Below are 15,336 nucleotides of genomic sequence, written 5' to 3'. Positions count from 1 at the left end.
TGGTTAGTTGACAAGAAGAAAGAGAAACAAGCAAAGAAACCAAACCAAACCATTAACATGCAGACTAGACCAAACAGGAAGAACAGAAACAATTCATAAGGAAGGTACAGTCAAGTTAAAAAATGATAGAAGTATTCAATCTAGAACAGCACCCGCATGCATCATTATGGACATTTTTCTTCATTTGGCCAAATTGTTCCTCTTTATCTTTTTTTCAGCCATCATTTTGGCTGTTAGTGCTCAGTTTTTTGATTCAATTTTTTTGAGGAAAGACTCAACACATTACTGGAATTCAATTTTTTTTTTCATTTTTTTTTTTTTTTTTTTACAATAGATCAATAGTACACTGTGAAATTGTTTTACCTCTTCAGTCATTGTGAGGACACAATTTTCCCCTTAAAGAAAATGCTTTTAAAATAGTACAGATTAATATTATGTTCTGCACAAATCTCTTAAAAAAAAAACCTTCAGCCCTGCTCAAAACTACAGAATATTTACACAGTTTAGGGATTTTTATCTATCTATCTATCTAAAAAAAAAAAAAATAAAAAAAAACTTGAATTTCCCTCAGGATCAATAAAGTATCTATCTATCTATCTATCTATCTATCTATCTATCTATCTATCTATCTATCTATCTATCTTTTAACCATTTAAATGCCAGTTTGATAACACAACGCTCATATTATTTATGAAAATATCCTCAAAATGATTGAATCTTTGAGTTTTGCAGATAAGGTGTATTAAACGGATGCCTAAGGGTTAAATCGGCTGGATATCCTCCTCGTTACCTATTTACACTAATGTCAGACATATATTGAAACTAAGAGTCTTTTCGAAAATCTCCATAACCCAAAATGGAAAACTCATGCTCTCTGGACAAACAGATTGTGATGACCCTTTGGTTACTGTTTTGTATTTTCTGTTTCAGGTTCCAGTGGGTGTGGCTGACCAAGGATTGAGAACACCTGGGCTCGGTTTTCTCTCTCCATAAAGGCTCGCCCCACTTCCTCGTTACGGGAGACTTGCAGGAAGAGATTGAGGAGACAGGCTGTCCTCAATGTTTCTAACAACATTTGAACTTTATGTAATATTGACATAGCTCCTTGCAGATCAAATACAAATCACGTGCACCAGTAGGGTAAATATATGGCAGTGTTAAAATCATATGAATGTAACTAAGGAAGCAGCCTACATATTTATAATGAGGGATTTAATGTCTTCAAATATCACAGCCTGAACAGTGGGCCACTTTTTGATAAAAATGACCTTTTAGTCCCACATAAACAGGGTCGGTTCTTGTTGGATAATCTTGCAAAGTTGTCATGATAAATACTGATATAAAAGCTAAGATTCAATTAATAAAGAGTGGATCCATAATTATTTCTGTGAAAGTCAAAACTTTTGGCTGGTGAAAAGTTAAGCGTGGCAAATAAAAGTTTTTGTTCAAGATTGAAACTTTTGGCGGTTAAAAGTTACACTGTGTTGTGTGATTGGTTAGAGTGCGAGACCTGTTCATGTTAAGAGCAAAACCACACAGTGAGATGGTGGATATGACTCACAGAAAGAAATGTGGGTGTAGAAAGGGAGCTTGCTCGTGCACTCATTCACTCTTTGATCAAAACCTAAGAGTAACGGCCCATTTTCATCATCAGTAAAGTTAGAAACCATGAGTTTACTCTTTCCTAATTCAATTTATCACATTTCCTCAGAGGGACACGCCGACATCCCTGCTTTCTTTGAGGGCTTGCTCATTATTTTCTGGCTGATTTGTTAAAATAAAATTCATACAAAGAAGAGACCAAAAACCACTGATGTTTGTGTCCGAGTGTCAGGTGTGATAATATCCACCTACAGTGTCTCAGGTGCACCAAGAACATCATCATGGAAATCTCTTTTGATGTGCCAAAATGTGTGTGCGTGTGTGTTTATTTGATGCTCGCACAAATCTCATTACGTCCAGTTCATCGCCCTCTGTAGAAAGATGAAATGGAATATTTCTGAACACAGCTTGTCACCTGCATTGTACAAAAAGTCCAAGATACAGCCTGCCTGCCGACATGCAGCAGTTTTCTGTTCCTGCAGGATTTCAGATTGAGCAGCATAAGTAGAAAACATATTGATTGCTGCTAATAGCCTCCATCTCATCAGCAGGATGGCACAGAAACCTTGAGAGCAGTGACAGAAAACCAATGCTCATAGTTATTCTCTTAATGAGTGTACATGAAGTGTGGTTGATGACATTTAGGTTACTTTATTCAAAGATAACATTTGATCGCTGTAGGCCAAATCTCTTCTCTTTCAGACAATTAAGAAAAATGAGCTTTCAGTGAAACTACCTTACATGAAAGTAAATTGAAAAGATTGAACTCTTTATGCTGACTGTTCATTTGAACCTTTTTGGTGCCTGCTGTGCTGCCTCTCTCCACGCCGACACTTTTTCTCGGACTCCTCTTCAGTGTTGTTTTCTGCCTGCTCTTGTTTTCTATTAGAAACTGTTTGTCCGTATTTTCACAGCTGCTTTAATGATCAACACAGCTGGGTCAGATGGAGCTTTTGGATCAGAAGTTCAACTTGTTGACAACTCAGCGGGTGAGTGTGTACTCTGGACATTATAACCCAAAATACAGTGTCACAAAATAATAGAGAGAAAGGTTTCTCACGTCCTTACTTTTGGGGACAAACCAGTAAAGTCAGGCCTTGATATAACACGTAATCTATCAATTGTGAGAGTTGTTTTTCATGTTGTGAAATCAGAACGAATGGATTAATGTTAATAGCAGATATTTGATATCCTGTGTTCTGTGCTGCTGTTTTGATTTTGTGATGGTAAACACAGAGACAGTCACAGATGGCGGCTTACCTCGCCTACCTGTTGAATTCTTTATAAACTGACCCTGACTTTGGTAACATAACGCTGTCCAGCCGTCACGAGTTTACCCCTCCCACACCTCCGATGGAAAGTTAAGGCAGATTGGTTTTCACCGTGTCACAGGGACGCATGATCTCAGCCAATAGGAATCACACAGAGAATGAATGGATGAGCCGTTCTAGGATTTTGGTGATGTCTCTGTTTTCTTACACTCACATGATGAGAAACAAATACTGAGGGAGCAAATAATGACAACAGTCATGTTATCCAAAGAGGATGTTTCCTTTATAGTACACAAAGGGAAGGTTTACACTCATTGGCCAATTAAACTTTATGGTCATTTTTAGGCTAGTTTGTGGTATGTTAAAGTGTATGATTATTCCATTTCTTTGACTCCATCATGAGGGAAAATTCCCATTCACATGATTATTGGGACCGTTGCTTCACACACACGGGCACCAAATGCACAAACAGGACATACTGTATGGACATGCAGTAATGAAGAGTCAGACAATAAGTGGGGATGCTATACACTTCTACATAGGGAGTGCATAAGCTGCCTTGCTCAAGGGCACCTCGGCTGTATAATCAAAAAGCAACCCCTGGCACCTCTCCAGCCACCCGACCAACTTTCATACTCTGGTCCACACCTGGACTTAAAGCGACGACCCTCCGGCTACCAACAAGTCTCTACACACTGCCGCACCTGGTCAAGGGAGCGTCAAAATCAACACGCACGGTATCTTTCAAGGTTGTTTTACATACAGTGCATTTACATTTCTCATTTACGTAGTTGAAATATGATATATAATTATTGTCTTCCAAGCAAGATAGTCAAATGCATACTCCCATTTGACAAAAACTACAACAACAGAATCACTTCTCTTTATAGTGCATAAACTCCATCCTCCATGGAAGTCCTACTATCCACAAATATAACAAGTGTTGAAAAAAAAAGGTGGAAGTTCTTAGTTAAATGGGTGAAATTGAGGAAGGTGAACTTTAAGAGGTCACATCATGCAACTGTTCTCTGCTCCTGTGGTGCATTTATATTTAGATTAACTATTTATAACTTCAAGTAACACGCCAAACTCCTCAACTTACAAAAACGTATGATATGTGTGTGTGTGTGTGTTGTATTGTCTCAAAAAGCTTCGTTTTCTCCCAGGGGGGAAACAAAGAGTATTTCATGTGCTGTCTGGAAGCAGCTTTGAAGCACAGTAAAGCCTGTGTGTGCTGCTGTGATAGGCGAAGTTCAGCTCAAACCTGCTCTGATAAAACAAAAGAAAACAGCTAGCAGTGATAGTGACGTCCAGCCTCACAGCCTTGATCAGGCTTTGTGGGGTTTTTGTGTGTGTGTGTGTGTGTGTGTGTGTGTGTGTGTGTATGTGAAGACGAGTCAAAATGAAAGTGTAAGGCCATGAAGAGAGCTGATTCCCGTGTTCAGATGTGTTGAATAAGAATTGAAACACGAGGAGATGATAAATGCTATATGCTCCCACCTTCTTGTGCCTTTTCTGAGTTGAAGTCTTCTCCTGTAGTTTTTGACTCTTGGTTACCTCGAGGTGTTTATCCACCTCTTAGTATCCCTAATGTTTTGGGCCATATAAAACTACAGAGACGTACAGTAGGTAAGACACATGGGTAGATCTACAGTACAGCAGGTTAAGTTCTGGTGCCCTGATCTTCTGTTAATGCTCTACTGCTGTGTGTCCATGTGCTCTTATGTCACTCTTTGACCTGTGATGAGCTCTGCACCATAGATTCTATACATGAAATGAAAATGGCCTCCAAGTCTGATAAGTGTAGGCAGTGTTGAAATAAATTAAAAATGATCCACTTCTCCTTGGATTTGTTATCTAATTATTAAGTTTCCTGAGTTTGCTATTTACAAGACTCATTCAATACAGCAGGGTATTTTATTTTAAAATTGCTTAAATTTAGAGTCAAACAGACAATAAAGCAGATAATTAGAGAAATCAGTCCCACTGTATTGGCTGCATCCCCCAGTGGACCATGAAGGTATTGCAGGTGGGCAATATATCTTACAATAAATAGCCTACATTCTAAAAATTATGAAGAATTATAAAGTTTCAAGATTGTTGCTTTAGCGCAGGGATGGGCAACTTTGGTCACAGCAAAGGTCCACATTCATTTAATTTTCACTGCCAGGAGTCCATCATTCAGTTTTACACATCTTGTTCACACCATGTTTTATGCTTTCCAAATAGCATCCTTATTATTATCACATTGAATTACTGATGACCCTTTTGCTAACTATGCTAACAGAGCATTAGCATTTGAAAAGAATGATGAAAACCAAAATGCAAAACACAAGGTTTCAAAACACAAAGGTGGTGCTATATGGTCACTTCCTATTCATGGTTTATTCTCATAGACTGGTACATGGTTGGAAACTGGATATACATAGTTGTTTTTGTTGGTAAGTGGTGTAATTCTTCTCGTCGGGACAGTATGACTCTGTACCTTTGCCATAGAAGCTACTCGAGCAGTATCCGGAAATTACTGACTTCAACCGTAATGTTATTCTGATGTTTTTCTTGTTATTCTTCATATGTCTGACACCACTGTGCGTAAAGTCATGGTATTTGATCTTGTTTGTATTACAGGAAGTGAAAATGTACACATTTGTTTCCTGATCTCCTCCTCAACAGTTTCATTTCTCAGTCCAAGTGCATGCAGGTGAGCTTGCTTTGAGACTGGTTCTTTCCCACAGATGGTATTGTAAGCTGGTCATGTTTGCCTCGATAAGTACAGTAGTACAGTAAAAAAACAAAAAAAATATTTATGGACAATATAATTTTCTTTTTCATGAAGTTTAACTTCAAAAATTCAATATGAGGGCGACTCTAAAACATGGTCATTTAAAGGCACAATTAACAAAACTGCACTATTATTTGCACAGCCCTGCAGTAAGTTGCACAACAGCAAAGTAGGCTAATACATCCAGCAGTACACTGCCACACAAACAGTCACACAAGCTTCATTTAGAAAACATAATGGCAGCGCTGTGGCTCAGGCTCACCTCTGGCTCTTGCACTTGGAGGTGGAGATGCGTTTTCAAAGGGAGGATTAGCTGCAGTAAAGCCTCGTCTCCTCTCTCACTGTGAACTGTCCTGTGACACAAGGCCAAGAACAAGTCATGAGACCCAACAGAGAACATCACAGCGCTGAAACTCTACGTGCTGTTTTTATAGTTTGTTTTACCCATAACCCTTAGGTGCCATGTGGGTGGGAGTTTTTAATGCATCCTAGAATAATAGTAATAATTAGATTATTTGACAGCAACGTGAGTGATTAAACTCGATGCATTCGCGGCTATTTGCTAATTATTTTCTAAGGTGGGTTTAAAACCCCTCCAACATAAAAGTATCTCATTACTAATATTATGCGGCAGTATATGTAATTTTATCAACTAAAATAATGTCAGTGTAAAGTTGCACACCCCTCTATCCTGCTATCTTTGTCAACTTAAATATAAAAGAAAATACCTTGTACAGCATTTTAGTAGGTTGCAGTGGCACAGGAGGTAAAGCGGGTTGTCCAGCAGTTTGTGGTGCAGCAGTTCCAAGGCGAAGTCATGACCACATCCAGAGTGCTCTGAGACCAAGAGTTCAAATCAAACAACTGTTTTGAGGTGGGTGCAGAACATTTGCATGATGATACATTTTGGAAAAAGCACATGTGATTAAGCGATGTCCCATCAGTTGTTGTCCCGGCGTCGACTGATTATTTCTACAATTCATTTAGCAGATATCCAAAGAGATTTACATGAGAGAGCCAGTGCAACACAAACGATGATCTAAAACTGGAGGAAACATCAACAAGTACCACAAACAGCCTTCAAGTGCACAGAGGCAAACCACAAAGTGTCATTACCTTTGTTTCCCTAATTGTTGCTCTTAATATCATCAACAACAACATCAAGAACAGCTGCCACTTGACTTCATCATCATCAAAGTCAACATCCTCCACATCACATTCATCAGCATCATCAGTGTTGATAAAAGACCTGGGTCTTTAGCGTTTTCTTGTAAATGTTTGCCAGGAGCAGAAGAGTTCCCGAGCTTGTTAGGAGGGAATTCTGACTCCAGTAATCCCACAGTCATTTGAAGGAGATTTAGAAGTGCTAAGATCCCACTGACAGCGTAATGATATAATAGACAATCCAAATCTGTTTTTATCCTCCTCAAGGAGACATAATCTCGGTTAGGAGGGTGCTCTGGTTGAACTGGTTGAACTGGTTGAACTTCACCATTGTATGCCGCTTTTGTGCAAATTTAGCTGCTTTGGAAATTTGTGAAGAATCAACGTGAGATATTGGTTGCTCATGCAGGAAAGAATTTGATAAGATAAGAGTGATTAGGCTTATAATGAGGCTCGTGCAGGATTAGCTCACTTAAATATGCTCCCCCTTCACGTGCATCAAATATGTTTTAACAACAATCAGGTCTACATATAAGTCGCCTTACCCTCAGAGGCCTATAATCTGGATCAGTGTATTGAGAAGAATCATCCATTTTCCAGCACTGTGGCTTGAAACATCAGCTAGAGTTCATGCATGAGAAGTTTTTCATTTCTCGAGGTGATACTTTTCTTTCTCTCCTGTAGTTTAATTAATTTGTGTTGAATAAAGATGCTGAATGGATTAGTCTTTAATCGATGCATAGAAGCACAGTTCAATGCCATTCATAGGTCATAAATCTGTAGGCGGAACCCATGCATTGAAATCAGCAATAAGCGAGAGACTAAAATGGTCGTTTGAGTTGTAATTTTTCCCTCCAATCACTTCTTTCGTCAAATCCCCGAGATGGAAATGATAGGCTTGAAAGGCCCAATGGCTGCCAAGATAATGGCTACAGACGAGTAACAGAAAACCCTTGACAGTGTAAACACACGGCTGCTATCCAAACCTCTGCTGCGTTTGGGCCGGAGCCGCCATTGACTGGTGTAATCTGCTGTGTAAATCTGCAGCTTGGCCCTGTCTGGCTGCTGTCTGGGTTCCGTGCACTTTGACAAAGGCGACGGACACCTTGCCCACCGACAAAGGGCCTGGCCCTAATCGGAGTGGACAAGGCTTGCTGATGGAGCCTTTTTGAGCAATTGAACTTGGTCAATGATTCTTAGAGGACCTAATGAAACATAAGGGACAGGCAGTTTGACTCCAACAACGGGGGCAGCACCAAAGTGTCCCCTTTCTGGCTGTCAGATGAAGGACTGTAGTCGTGCTCTGACCCGTGATGACCATGATAAAAGCACTTCTTGGTCTAAAATGTGAAGATTCTGATGGTGTTGACCTTGTAGGCCACACAAGTGATGTACATGCGCTGCCTTTCATTGTCACTGTGGAATTCAGTTTTTGGTCTTTGAAGAAAGAAATGCTCCTTTATGGCGCCATTCTGTTGTTTTGTTTTCATCCTGGAACGTCACGAGACAGGGAAACAGGCCACCGTGTGTCTCCAAAGCATGGAGGACACGCTGTTCTTCTTTGAAACTATGAGGAAGGAGACTGGGCTCTTTTTAGAAAGCCCTTGGGAATGTGTATGGGAAAACCTGTGTGGGCTACTGGAATCTGCTCAAAGAGAAGAAGTACAGCATGAGTGCAGATTTCACCACAGGAGAGAGGAACTGGTCTTTGTAATCAGAAATGGCGTGGAAATAGTGTGCATTGTTAGCAGCCAAACACTTTTTTTGTTCTTCTGGTCTTGTGATTCACCTACAAGGCACAGGCTCCATGACCTCTTCCAGCTGCCCAAAAAGCCCACGCAGGTGCTTGACTCCTCATCTCATGTTCACCAAACAGAGCTGCAATAGAACAGCTATTCAGTCATTTGATTACGTATTAAGCCAAAAAGTGATGTGCAAAAAGCTTACAGTTTAGAACAATGTGCAAAATAAGAATTATTGTTAAGGAGGAATTAGTGTTATTTGCATTAAATAGAATAATGCATTCAAGAACAATACAACAATAGTACAGTAAGGATACCTTTGCAGCCAAGAAACCTGAATAAAATGAAATGATAATACAATTCTTAGGTTTGTACTGAAATTTAGAAACATGTTTTAGAGGTTTAGAAAAGTTTCCCGAATTGACCAAGATAACGTGCAATATGCAGAAATAACAACACAAATACAGTTTAATATATGAATACAGAATAATAACTGTGCAAGCATGTTATCCTATAAAATAGTCATCATAGGATGTAGTGAACATCATATACCTATGTTTTAGGAGTTCACAGCAGTTATTAAGCGACTTCAGTTAAATAAGTAATATCATTTAGATTTATAAAAACAGGTGACCTATAACCTGCAGTAGGCTACTTTCATATTTTATTTAGCCTCTTGTTTTGGAGCGATAGCAGGTCAATCTGCAAAGATCCCAAGAAAGTTAAATTCTCGCTGTCTTATAGTGAAACATAAAACTTAACATTTTTTCGCTTCTTGCACGGTTTGTCCCTCGCCAGGATACGTACCCCCACAGCGTTGTTTCCATGGAGACAGAACGCATCACCGAGACGCTAAAAGACCTTTTCTGGTTTCTTGTTGTGCTGGTTTTCAGATGTTAGCTAAACTACGACTATATTTGGAGAACATTTAGTCAGACTGACGGCGTTTTCATCCATTATTTCACGACGTTGACGGTTTTTTTTTTTTTTTAAATGACGCATCCTAACGACATGTTTGGCACGAGCGCGCTGGAGCTGAGTAATGTCGTCGTTTGTGATGAAACCGATGAAACTACAGAAAAGCTGCAAAGTTTGTCAGTGAACGACGAGACGGTGAGTAGCCTACAGTCTCCTGCAGAGCAGTTTAAAACGAAGAAGAAAGTACAGGTGTTCACTTTGCACTGACAGCACGCGCTCTGAAACCATCGAGTGAACTCTATGTAACCCCCCCCCCCCCCCCCCAAAAAAAAGAAAAAAAAAAAAGAAGACAGACACATTTAAATATTTCATTCAAAAGTACAGAAGTTAGATAACAAACAAACACTTAAAAATTGTTACGTTTTAATACAACAATGCTTAACAAGCACATGCATTCATTTAAAAAAACAGAAAAGAGTTCACACATTTTACATTATACATTTACTTATTTGCATTGCACACATAAAAGCTGAGATTGTACAGTATATCCAGCACCAGACATTTAGGTTCAAGTCTGATGTAATTTGAGTTTATTTGAGAAGAGTCGACTGAGCTGTGGACTCTTGAAATTGAAAATAAAAATGATCCTAAAACAACAGAATTTATTAATTGCATGATTCACACAAGTGAAGTGTAAATCCCATAATGATGCAAAACACAAGCAGCATAGATAATGGATGGCTAAGGGACAACTACTACAAGCTCACCGTATTCATCAACATGACCATGAACCCCGAATTTCCCCTTGGGGATCAATAAAGTAATATCTTATGAAGGCAGGTGCTTTAACTTGTTGTCACTCAAATCAGTTAAAAAACAAGGTCATCTTGACATGTGGTTTCTTACAGCCTCACTGTGTTCAGGCCAAATAAACTCAAGGCATCTTTTCTGACTTTAGGACCTCGAGGATATTCCACTGTCTCTGCTCAGCTACTTTGAGAACTCAAAAAGTCGAGCAGCGGCGTGTGAAAAGCTCATCCTTGAAGAACCTGGAGGTGTGCCACTCATTCTTCTCAAGGCTGCTTTGTTTTTTTAAGGATGCAAAGGCATGGATTTAGCTCATGTGATTCAGTGAAAAGCTGCTAAATTGTGTTTCTAACTTGTTTCTGTTAGTTTACTATTCTGTATTTCTAAATGTTCGCTTGATGATGCCTTGCACAGTTTCTCTCTGTGATGATGGATCTGTGTTTTCTTTGTGTTAAATCTCAGACTTCTTTGTATCACATCACACTGAGAACACCGAACTTCATGAGGACATGATGAAACATACGGAGCAGGTAACTGTCTCTCGTTTCACACTTCTGTAGTCTCTCACTGTATCACTTGTCAAACACTTATTATTATTTTTCCCTGATTCAGGTCGTTTGTGACCCGGAAATAGACGAGAACAGCTCCTCCACTGACGTGCGCCTTCTTCATGCTCCCACAGAGACGGAGGAACGTCTCCCTCACAATGTGTCAGTGTGTCCCAACAATGAAGGTACAGTACACAGTGTGAATACAGTAGTGTGAGAATATTCATGCACTGAAATGAGGTTAACTGGTAAAAAACACACAAATGGAGACAAGGCTTTATATAGGCTAAAAAACATTTAATACACCTTTATAAATAACCACATTCAGGCAGTACTTGAAAACGACACTTGTCCGGTTACTTGAAATGAAAATCACATTTTATGATAAGCCCAGAAATGTGGTTCTAAATAAACGTTTAGGCAGCATTATGAATATTTCTTTACTTCAATGTGAGTCAGTATTAGTCCTTTTTTAGCCACCTTAGTCTCATTGTTTGTTTTTTCTTTCGAAGGAGACCTGGTCAACAAATAAGCAGCAAATAAGAATAGATGCATCCGCCTAAACTGTTGCATACAGGAAGCTTGGATTCAAGATTTTTTCATAAAGGATTTAAAAAACATTCAGGGTATCTACATTTTGCAGTTTTCAATCAGATTGTAGATTGTTCAAAACAAAAGGAGCAAAAAAAAAAGTTTCTTTCCCAACTCAGTTTGGACAAACTGCACACTATTTTGAAGATGAAGAGATGAGGTAGTCATGTCCTAATAAAGATATACAGTCTGCAAGCTGGCAAGTTCTTCATTCAGTTTCAGTTGACTTTAGGTGAGAAATCTCAGTCCTCCATGATCCACACTGTCCAGCATGTGAAGAGAGGCTTTCATTTAAAATACATCACCACAATCAGACTCAAATATGAACTCTTCTAGTTTACTTTCACATAAAAGGAGGAACTGCAGGGTTTTTTTCTGTAGTGAAGTGAAAAAAGCCTTTCAGCACCATACTGAATGTGTAGTTAAATCAGTGTGATTCTGTTGCTGCTGCTGAAATGAATAACGCTGGTAGTACAGCAGTTGCCCACAAGAGGTCACCCTTGTCCTATATTTTGTTCCCATTAACGTCTGTGGTGTGGTAGAGTCATAAAGAAGAGGTAAAACATCTCAGTTATTGAACAGAAAAAATAATAGGGTTACATTTTATATAAGTGCAGACCTCTTCTCATTGGTCCAAACTGTTACTAAGATTCAGCTTTTTTAGCAATATGTCCAAACTACCAGAAATGATTCTCATGCTCTTATATGATAAATAAATGTAACTCTTTGAAAAGACATCAACTAAATCACCACCACTGCATTTAAATGACATGGTGTACATTCCCCGTCCAAGTGCTGCCTGAATTAGTGTGCATCATATTCAATTTATTTTGACTGTATTGTATAGAAAAGAAAAAAAGGCAGACACCATAAAGACAGTTTTTCCCCTCTCACCTCTTTTTTACCAAACGACTACAAAAACCTCTTAAATAGTTATTTGTCTTGTCACAGCTGAGGCTGGGGCAGATCTAGAAAAGGAGGGTGAAGAGCATTCTGTTGATGGCGAGTGGACACATGAGATCTTACTCGATGACGAGGAGGACCCGAACAGCAGCGCATACAAGGCAGAGCGAGATAAACGCCGCCGTGAGGAGGTGCAAAGGGAGGAGCAAAGGAGACGGATAGAAAATGACTTTCAAAGGGAGCTGAAGAAGATTATGGAGGCAGAGAAGGTGAGTCCCTCTGGAGTGTTCAACACGTTTGACTCATAAAGCTGCTGTGAAGGTCAAATGTGTCGACTGATGTTTGATTCAGTTATGGAAACAGACATCCGGAGTCATATTCTGCTGCCTTGCTCAAGTGCTGTAGACTTTTCACAATCACAATCTGAGCCTAAGCCTAAGTTTACTTCAGACGCTCTGAGCTAAGGATGTAGGGATGGTCTTGTGCTGCCTTGCTCAAGTGCTCCCTCTAGCCTATTTAAAAGACATTGTGTGTGTATGTGTGTGTGTGTGTGTCTGTCTGTGAGTGTGTGTGTTACACAGAGAGACACCACAAGCATATAAAACACTCTGAGCCAAGTTTGTTGAGTTGGCCTTTGTTTCTAGTTTATGATGTTCACTCTCGAACTCTTTGAATTGTACAGTGGTTGATATGTTGTCGGTCAGTGAGGCGTGTATCCTGTGTCAAACGAATCTTAAAATGTCCAGATCAATCAGCTGCTATGCTTTCCTTGGTTCTAATTCTGGCTCTTTGTTTCAGCTCCATCAGAGGGAGCTCGAGATGAAGGAGAAGAACGCTCAGGAGAAACTTGAACAGGAGTTACTGCTTCAGCAGGTAGTCCTTGTTTCAACAACATAGAACCAGCACATTAAACATGTAGAGGAAGAAACAAATGTCCTTTTAGGGGAGCTTCACTGCCCTGAAATGATCATCCATGGAGAGCTTTGACATTTCATTACATTTCACTTGTGTGTGTTTTTTTTTTGTTTTAATTAATACAATTAAATATCTTATTGAAATGTTCGACCTTGCAGTGTTTAAACTATTTTATTTTCTAAACCGATTAGGAAGTGATCAGCAGTTTGCAAAGACGAGTGAAGGAAGAGAGGATGAGGATGGAAGAGGAGCAGAAGAGACTGAAGGATGAGGAGGACAAGAAGAGAAGAGAAGAAGAGACAATCAAGAGAGAGGCAGAGATGAGGAGAACGGAGGGGGAGAGAAGGAGGAGAGAGGAGGAAGAGATGAGACTTGCAGAGGAGGAGAAGAAAAGGAAGGAGAGAGAAGAGGAAAGGCTGCTGACTCTGAAAAAGAGGATGCTAGCAGATGAAATGAGATTGATGGAGGAAGAGGAGAGAACAAATCGAGAGGACCTAGGGAGGATGAAGAGGAAGGAAAAGGGCAAAATGGAGGAAGACGGGAAAAATATAGAAGACTTAAGGAAGACGGAGAATAGAAAAAAGAAGGACGAAGTGATCCTGGAGAAAGAGGAGAGAAACATAAAGGAACGTGAACGTTTAAGAATAGAGAAAGAGAAGCAAATAACCGAGGAGAAGAGGAAGTTGAAGGAGGTCAGGAAAAGAAAAGAGGAGGAAAGTGAGAGAGAGGCAGAAAAGAGAAGAATGGGGGAAGAGAGAAGGAAGATGATAGAAGAAGAGAAGAAACTTAGAAAAGAAGAGGAGAGAAGAAATCAGGAAGAGGAAAGAAGGAGAATGGAAAGGGAAGAAGAGGAAAAGGAAAGAAGCAAAACGGATTTGAAGTTGGAAGCTGAGTTGAGAATAATGAAGGAGGAAGAAGAGAAGCGAAAGAAAGAGGAGCTAGAGAATATGAAGATGGAGAAGGAGGAAAACAAGAGAACAAAGGCTGAAGATGCTAACAGGAGTCAAAAAGATCAACAGGAAATGATCCGGAAGAAAGAAGAGGAAGAGAGAAAATCCATCGGCCAGGACAAAATGAATCAAGTGGAGAGGACGCGGGGTACTGATGTGAATCAAAAAGCTGAAGTAAAAGCAGGGGGTCGGAAACAGAAAGAGGAGGAGGAAAGGGAGCAAACGAGGGAGACGAAGATGGAATGGAAACAGATGGAGGAGAAAAAGGCAACAACAGAGGAAGGGGTTAAAACAAAAAGGACAAAAGAACAGAGACCTACCACGGAGGCTGAGAAGAGGACGCTAGACGATGAAAGCAAAACAAAACAGGAAGAACCAAGGAGGAGGCGAGTGGACAGAGAGGATTACAAAGAGGAAGAGAAGGATGTGCTTGAAGGGTGTGATGGGGACAGAAGAAAGGTGGAAAATGAAAACAAAGCAATAGACAACGAAAGTCTGAGGGAAGAGGACGAGGAGATGAAAAATGTAAAGGTGGAGGAGGAGCAGATTGAGGAGGTGGTAGGGAAAAACAGGACACATGTAAAAAACGAAACAGGAGAAGAAGTAAGATTGAGAGAAGAGGGGAAACATCTGAGAGTAGTGGAGGAGGAAAAAGTAGCAGAGGAAAAAGAGAAAGGAAATAAAAACAAACATCACAGTGCAACATTTCTCTATGAGAAAATCGATAAAGGTGTGCCAGAGAGTTCTGATGTCAGCAACACCAGGACTTCCTCAAGCCCTGGTCCTTCACACAAAGAGTCAACAGTCAACCCCATCAGTACACAACAACATGACTCAGACTTCACCACCAGTCTGACCTCCAATGAAAAAAGAGTCGATGATAAGAACCAAGCAGAGAGACCTTCCTCTGTTTCTGCTCCTGTACCGCTGTGTCTGCCCGAGCACACAGAGCACAAGAGGCTGACCTGGATGAAGGAGTGCGTCCCCTGGTCCAAACTCTCCCTGCAGAACAAAAGGAAGCAGAGAGGACCTCCCCGCAGCGTGAGAGTGCCGAGGAGGTCCGTGGAGGCCAGCAGTCTACCGCCTCTATGCATAAATACTCTGCTTCAGACCACAGGCTGGACATCTCTGAGAGAGGTAACA

At 40.2% G+C, this 15,336-nt stretch overlaps 1 protein-coding gene across 1 annotated transcript in view; it reads left to right on the top strand.

Moving 5' to 3' along the window:
• The first annotated feature begins 9,376 nt into the window (after positions 1 to 9,376).
• The window catches only part of lrriq1 (leucine-rich repeats and IQ motif containing 1), a 39,767-nt gene continuing 33,807 nt past the window's right edge, over positions 9,377 to 15,336 (top strand). Inside the window, exons 1-7 of the mRNA XM_079346299.1 lie at positions 9,377 to 9,674; positions 10,438 to 10,534; positions 10,749 to 10,816; positions 10,899 to 11,019; positions 12,377 to 12,597; positions 13,127 to 13,201; positions 13,435 to 15,330. Coding sequence (XP_079202425.1) covers positions 9,573 to 9,674; positions 10,438 to 10,534; positions 10,749 to 10,816; positions 10,899 to 11,019; positions 12,377 to 12,597; positions 13,127 to 13,201; positions 13,435 to 15,330 — 2,580 coding nt within the window. The 5' untranslated portion in view covers positions 9,377 to 9,572. The remainder of the gene's footprint in view (positions 9,675 to 10,437; positions 10,535 to 10,748; positions 10,817 to 10,898; positions 11,020 to 12,376; positions 12,598 to 13,126; positions 13,202 to 13,434; positions 15,331 to 15,336) is intronic.

The sequence above is a fragment of the Symphodus melops genome, assembly GCF_947650265.1.
Source record: "Symphodus melops genome assembly, chromosome: 6".
Classification (NCBI taxonomy): domain Eukaryota; kingdom Metazoa; phylum Chordata; class Actinopteri; order Labriformes; family Labridae; genus Symphodus; species Symphodus melops.
This window is presented reverse-complemented; position numbering and strand designations above follow the sequence as displayed.